The sequence below is a fragment of the Cebidichthys violaceus genome, unplaced genomic scaffold (genome assembly GCF_023349555.1).
Source record: "Cebidichthys violaceus isolate CVI_PGR_0920_01 unplaced genomic scaffold, fCebVio1.0.p SCAF_38, whole genome shotgun sequence".
Taxonomy (NCBI): Eukaryota; Metazoa; Chordata; class Actinopteri; order Perciformes; family Stichaeidae; genus Cebidichthys; species Cebidichthys violaceus.
In genome coordinates, this window is record NW_027176572.1 from 857,487 (window position 1) to 864,287 (window position 6,801).

Below are 6,801 nucleotides of genomic sequence, written 5' to 3' on the forward strand. Positions count from 1 at the left end.
ACAGGAACAATGTCGTCTTGCTTCTCGTCTTGTGTCCCGTCGGTATTGTCTCCTAAAAATCTCTCGTCCTTTTTTTTTTCTTCCGGTGACTAATTCCAAGAAGCAGGTTTTTGTTTTCCTGCCTTTTTCTTGTGCCTCAGCAGCTCGGCTCGTTAGCAGAATCATTTATTATAAAACCAAAGTCTCAAGAGGGCCAATTTAATTTGAGCGATGCCCTCGAGGGGGGGGGGTTTGATTTATCATGTGGATCACTGGAGCCGGCTTTCGTTTGAGCTCAGGTGTGCAACTCAACACCCTCCTCTACGGCTCCGGTGTTTACTTATTTTATTCTTTTGCTGGAGAAAAAGGGCAAAGCGTGGCGGTGCCTTTACCGGTGGTGGTGGTGGTGGTGATCCAGGTCCAGGTTATGGCTTAAGACGCACAATGTTGTGCCCTGTGGAGACCCCTGGACTCTGTTTAAGTGTGTTAATCATGGATTTGGATGCGGTGGAGCCCCGTGTCGCCACCGTCGGGATGCTCCTGGCCCGCTATACGCTTCGGGAACCCTTCAATGAAGCGCTGGCTCTGGGTTACAGCCTGTCGGCCCATGAGAGGTGAGCGCTGAGCCGCTGGTTTGATCCCGTGAGTACGTCCAGCAGGACTCTGTGGACCTGGACCCCGTGTCGAGGTGTTGGTCTGGGGGGGGGGGGGGCCCTCCAGACTATGAGCTCTGTGCCGTAACTATATGTGAACCGCCATGGGCCCTTCAGCGGATCCTGAAGGGAGAACATTACATCTCGTTGCTGTTTCCCTTTGTCGGTAAATGTTTCTTATCTGCAGACGTCCCTGACCCACTTTCTTTTCACAGGAATCCGCCAAGGTTTCGGACCTCAACCCCAATGCGAAAGCATGGGCCAACCACATGTTTAGCCTGGACCCCAGCGGGAGTGCCGACACCACAACTGCTGCCCTGCAGCCATGGAAGGAGGGCTGCAATAGTTCGGCCGATCCCGGCCCAGAAGGTCAGCCAGAGATTCTCGGGACGCAAAAATATGTTTAACCGCTTCTTAGTCTCGTTTGGGCGAAAGAAAGGGATGTTAAATATAAAAGCACTGCAGTAATACACCAGAGTAGTAAGTCCAGAACAAAGTAATCCAAACGCAGCGATGTTAATAGGACCTACATGAAGTCTAATGACATTTTATGCACCAAAACTAAGTAAACTAAAGATACAGTAAAGGAAGTAAGAAAATAATGTTTTTATTTGGGATGTAATGGACCAATTTCTTTGTTGTACAGTGACCACTTCACTGTTGACTTCTGAAGTACAAATATCTGACAAAACAACAAATATTTATTTAAAAAGTTCCTTGGCGTTATGTTAATATGAGAGTAAAAGGTTGACTCATAAGAAGTAGTTGCCTCTGTTTGAGTGGGAGAAAACTAAAGCAAACTGAAGTGGCAGCTGTACTTAGATTACTGAAAGGAGTTGAAGTGGCAGTTGCACTTGAAAAATGAAGGTAGTTTATCCGTCTGTAGAAGGGTCTTGTGGGGTTGTAGTGTAGCCAATAAAAGGAGTTGAAGTGTTAAATTGCAGATTATAAAACGTGTATAGCAATGTTAACTTGTATATATCTGCTATCGTGCGTCATATGTGATAGAACTTGCAAGTAAACAGTGAGAAAAAAAGAAGCGTAAGAACTTGAAGGAGTTGCTTTGTTTCAGTTTTAGTTGAATTACTGAAAGGAGTGGAACTGTCAATTGGGTTTGCAGGACTGAAGATAGTGTAACTGTCAGCTGAACAGAGTAGGAGTCATTTGGCGTTGAACCTCTGAAAGCAGTTGATGTGTGAAAACCTATACATGCCATCAAATGGGTTGGTACATTGTAACGGTGCTACGACTGATCGACGACGATGATGATGATGATGATGATGAGTAACGGGTGTGGTGAAAGCACTGAAAGGAGTGGAAGTGTCAGTTGGACACTGTGAGTAACTTGTTGTTTTTATTTTTAAAAACTAAACGGATTAGACATTGGAAGTTAGTCAGGTGGAGTTAAAGCACTGAAAGGAGCTGAAGTGTTCAAATGAAACATATATAATATATATATATATATATATATATATATATATATATATATATATATATATATATATATATATATATATATATAATCTGATAGCAACCAGTGATGTTAGCTTGTTGAAACAACGGCTCTGTTCACTCACCAGCCTGTCGGTGTCTGTTTCTTGTCACTTTTCATGCCGAGACGCCTCTTAAATCATTCATACTCAATTCAGAATGAGCTATGAATATTCCAACCACAGTCCCCCCCCCCCCCCCCCCCGCCACACAAATGAGCGTAATCACTCACTTTAATGTGTCCGGTCGAGTGTAGCCAACGCAGAGGCAACAAGGATGTGGTGGCGAAACAGAAACTATTGATTAGTCTTCGTTTGTCTCTGATTGACGTCCCCCGCTCCCCCGTCATCTCCCCAAGTCTTGTGAGGACATTTATGGATATTTCGTTGGAGGCTCAATACAGTAATTCACCTCGTGGCCTTTTTCTTTATAAATCATCACGGAAGGAAACTTCTTTTCCTCCTCCTATCTTAAGCTGCATCTGTATGAAACACCAGGTAAATGTGACTTTTATTGTGAAAATGACCCAGGAAGTGTTGAATGTTATGAACAGAAGTAAAGTAAAATTGGAAAAATATGAGTAAATAAAGAATATAATAATTTTTTCTGTGAATACCAAAAAGATAAGCGAGTGATCGAGCTGATTGGTCCTCACGTCTTTCCTCTCCTAACACCTTTAAATGGTCGCCTCACCTTTCCTCTCTTTGTTTGCCGTCTCAGGCTATGAAGCCAGCGAAGACAAGGCGTTCAAGGAGCCCCTACTAGCCGACCCGGATGAGCCTCCACCGGTGCCGGTGATGCTGGCCGAGCCGGCCCCCGCGGCCCCCGCCGCCCTGGAGAGCTCCGAGCCGGCCTACACGGAGTACCCCGAGCCGGGGCAACCAGGGCGCACAGGTGGGCTGGTTAGTGATTGGCTGGTGGTTATCACATGGTCCAGGGGTCTCTTAAGGGGGTCTATAGTGTCTCGTACTTTGCATCCTCGGTTCCCTTCACTTGCATCTTCTTCCTGAACTTCAGGAGGAGAGGGGGAATGGAGGAGCTGTGTTCTAGTGTAGCTTGTGTGTGAATAACGACCTGCAGTCTGTATTCGTGCTCTTCACTGTGTGCTGCTGAGAGGCACAGGAAGCATTTCTACTGGCAGAACCCGTTCATATATTTTATTCACTACTTCCGCCTGTATTTATAGACATTCTGATTGTGAAATCATTATTTCATGACCCGTCCCTTTAGTGCAATGTGAGATCCGTCCTCGCTCTGGTGTGAAACTTTAGCGATATTGAGATTGCGTCAGATCAGACCAATCAAGCGGCTGATCTCTAATGAGGGGGCGTGTCCCTTAAAGGACTTCCTCGATGGCCGCTCTCTTGTCTCCTCCTGTGATCCCTCCTCGCTGCTCAGAACACAAATACAAGCTTTTGAGACGGCCGTCGACGATGGCGGGAACTAGAACAGCTTCGAGGAGCGAGGGAATGTTGGACGAAAGAGTTGGGACGCACCCCGGGAGACTCCTTTAAGCTGCGTGGCGAGCGAGCTCCGAGCATGAACGGAGGCGTTTAGAATCCACGAGCTGTTGCAGACAAAAAGCCAAAGAAACGAAGGTTTAATATCCTGTAAACTATTTGATTTGGCTGCAAACTATTGACTCAAATGAAGATTTAAACTAAAGCAAATTGTCCCCAAGTGGGGAGACTCCCGTCTCTTCCTCTCCTCCGTGGTTGTCATAACATTGCATCATATTTTCTTAATAGCTGTGCTCTGCTTCGAGCGGCAGAATGCATTGACCGGAGGTGTGAGAGTGACCGCTTAAGAGTTGTTTGTTATGTTTTATTTATGGCGGCATTAAAGTTTAATTGGCCGTTACCAGACGCTGTCCACGACGAGACATTCATCACTGAATGTCTTCTACCTGAGAGGAATGTCAACGACGACACCAAAGCTGTGGAGAGAGAGAGAGAGAGAGAGAGAGAGAGAGAGAGAGAGTTTATGAAACGTTACGCGTCTTCCTGCATCCCTGCTCTTCCTCGCCCACATCCTCTCTTTACATTCAGTTGGTTTCGTTCACATTGAACTGGTTTTTAAATGATGTTTTTTGCTCCCAGGGTCAGAGATGAGTTGTGGTGCTCTTTTGATTGAACCAAAGTATTTCCCCTCTTTGTGTGTGGACAGGCAGCGATCCTCAGCCAGAGAGTCCCCAGGAGGGTCTGAGGGAGCACCTGAAGAAGACCTTGGAGTTCTGTCTGTCCCGGTGAGTTCACTTTGGAGAGAAGGTTACAAGAACTCACACGCTCAACTAATTCAGATCCTCTAGTTTGTAGATTATAGTCAAATAGTAGTACTTTTGTATACAATATGATGTTTTTCAAAAGAGACTCTATTGGAAGTGTTTTCCCTAAAATGCGACACAGGAAGGAAAGACCTGCTGCTGACCTCAGACGGTTCCTTTAACTCTCTGAACCTCTAAACCCACCGGTGGGACAGAAGAGCATGATTGTGTTTCAACAATCTGCAAAACTACACCGTTAATCACAGCCACGAGATGTAAAAACAGTCATTATCCACCCAAATGTTGGCTGTATTACATTATATTACATTACAGTCATTTAGCAGACGCTTTTATCCAAAGAGGTGAAATAAATGATCAAAGAAATTCAACATGCGCTTTCTTTTTCTTTTATGATTTTTGTCATTCTAAATGCTGGTGATGACTCAGTGGATAAAAGCGTCTGCTAAATGGTTCCTGAACCATTTCTCTCTCTCTCTCTCTCTCTCTCTCTCTCTCTCTCTCTCTCTCTCTCTCTCTCTCTCTCTCTCTCTCTCTGGGTGTCAGACGGGTTCTGAATGAAAGCTTTATTTCCTACAGATGAATTCTTCTGTTTTTGGTCGTTTAGCTGCATCAAGGCCTCACAAACTTTAACTTCCAGTAGCTTCTCCAAAACTACAAAAAAAGAAAAGCCTATCGACAAAACCTCAACGAACCCGACCAGACAGAGAAACCACACGAGCTGTTATGAAATACTGGAGGAGAATGTCTGAAAGTGAAACCATAAACGCTGACATAACATTTCCTTCTGTTGTGTGAAGCAGCTGTTAGCCAGAAGCACCTCTCCACATGTATTAGCTTTTGTGTTTCCTAAACAAAGTGCATCAGATGAAGAGTGTCCGTTTAATGTGAGCACCTCTGTAGCTGCTCATCAAAGTGGAATCGCCTTAATCTGAGGAACTGCAGGTCTGATGAGTGTCTAACCACCGGTGTGCCTCCTCTCCTCCTGCAGGGAGAACCTGGCCAGCGACATGTACCTCATCTCCCAGATGGACAGCGACCAGTATGTGCCAATCGTGACGGTGGCCAACCTGGACCACGTCAAGAAGCTCAGCACCGACGTGGAGCTGATCGTGGACATTTTACGATGTGAGTCGAATCAAAAGCGGGACTTTTGAATGATGGTCGCTCACCCGCTCCACGAGGCTTTGATGCCGTGTTCACACCAAAACGTTCCAAAAGCTGTGTGTGTAAACCACAAAACGCCTAGATGACGTTAGTGTGAGTGTCGCTGGAGCTGCTACAATGTTAGCTTAGCACCGTTTGATCCAGACTCCATTCAGAAAACAAACATTTTAAAAGTTGTTTACTTGTCGTCTTGCGGAGAGAACTAACAAAACGTGAATTCAGACCTTTTCGTCGTTATGTAGTTATTTCAGCGTCCTCTTTATCCGCTTATTGATATCAAATCGGAGTAAAACAGTTTATTTTGGGCTCATACAGCTGTGGTGAAGCAGCCGACGTGTGGCCCGATAGACGCAGTGAATACACCTCTGGATGTTGTTTGGTTTCCTGAGATATCAGAGACTTCCACAACAAGTACAAAAGTGTCGCGTTTCAGCCGTGACTGATGAAACGTCGTCGACGCGGTTTGGTGTGAACACATTGTGAGTCGAGATGAACTCACCAGGTAGAGGGTGGATTTCCCCAGAGAGGCTGTTAAAGTGCATTCAGCCGTCTCACCTGCTAGTGTTTGATTTACACACACTTAATTCAGTCCTTCATTAATCCCGTCTGGCTTCAAGCTGCAGTCCTAGTAACTTGTGTTGTTGTTTTTGTTGTTGTTGTTGTAATTCAACCCTTAATCTGCCTCGTTCCGTCCGTCTGCTCTCCAGCTCTGCCGTTGGTCCAAGTGGACGAGAAGGGGGAGAAGGTGCGGCCTAATCAGAACCGCTGCATCGTGATCCTCCGAGAGGTTCCAGAGATTACGCCCATCGAGGTGAGTGTGTGTTAGAGGTGAGTGTGTGTTTGAGGTGAGTGTGTGTGTTTGAGGTGAGTGTGTGTTAGAGGTGATTGTGTGTGTTTGAGGTGAGTGTGTGTTAGAGGTGAGTGTGTGTGTTAGAGGTGAGTGTGTGTTAGAGGTGAGTGTGTGTGTTAGAGGTGAGTGTGTGTTAGAGGTGAGTGTGTGTTAGAGGTGAGTGTGTGTTTGAGGTGAGTGTGTGTTAGAGGTGAGTGTGTGTGTTAGAGGTGAGTGTGTGTTAGAGGTGAGTGTGTGTTTGAGGTGAGTGTGTGTGTTTGAGGTGAGTGTGTGTTAGAGGTGAGTGTGTGTTAGAGGTGAGTGTGTGTTAGACGTGAGTGTGTGTTAGAGGTGAGTGTGTGTTAGAGGTGAGTGTGTGTTAGACGTGAGTGTGTGTTAGA

General features: G+C 45.7%; 1 protein-coding gene across 2 annotated transcripts in view; it reads left to right on the forward strand.

Annotated features, from left to right (window-relative positions):
* Positions 1-6,795, forward strand: part of LOC137884408 (la-related protein 4B-like) — a 15,841-nt gene extending 9,046 nt beyond the window's left edge. For both annotated transcript variants that reach the window (XM_068726198.1, XM_068726199.1), the window contains 5 exons: positions 848-1,001; positions 2,844-3,017; positions 4,290-4,368; positions 5,396-5,532; positions 6,279-6,795. In XM_068726198.1, coding sequence (XP_068582299.1) covers positions 848-1,001; positions 2,844-3,017; positions 4,290-4,368; positions 5,396-5,532; positions 6,279-6,397 — 663 coding nt within the window. In that variant the 3' untranslated portion in view covers positions 6,398-6,795. The remainder of the gene's footprint in view (positions 1-847; positions 1,002-2,843; positions 3,018-4,289; positions 4,369-5,395; positions 5,533-6,278) is intronic.
* Positions 6,796-6,801: the final 6 nt, after the last annotated feature.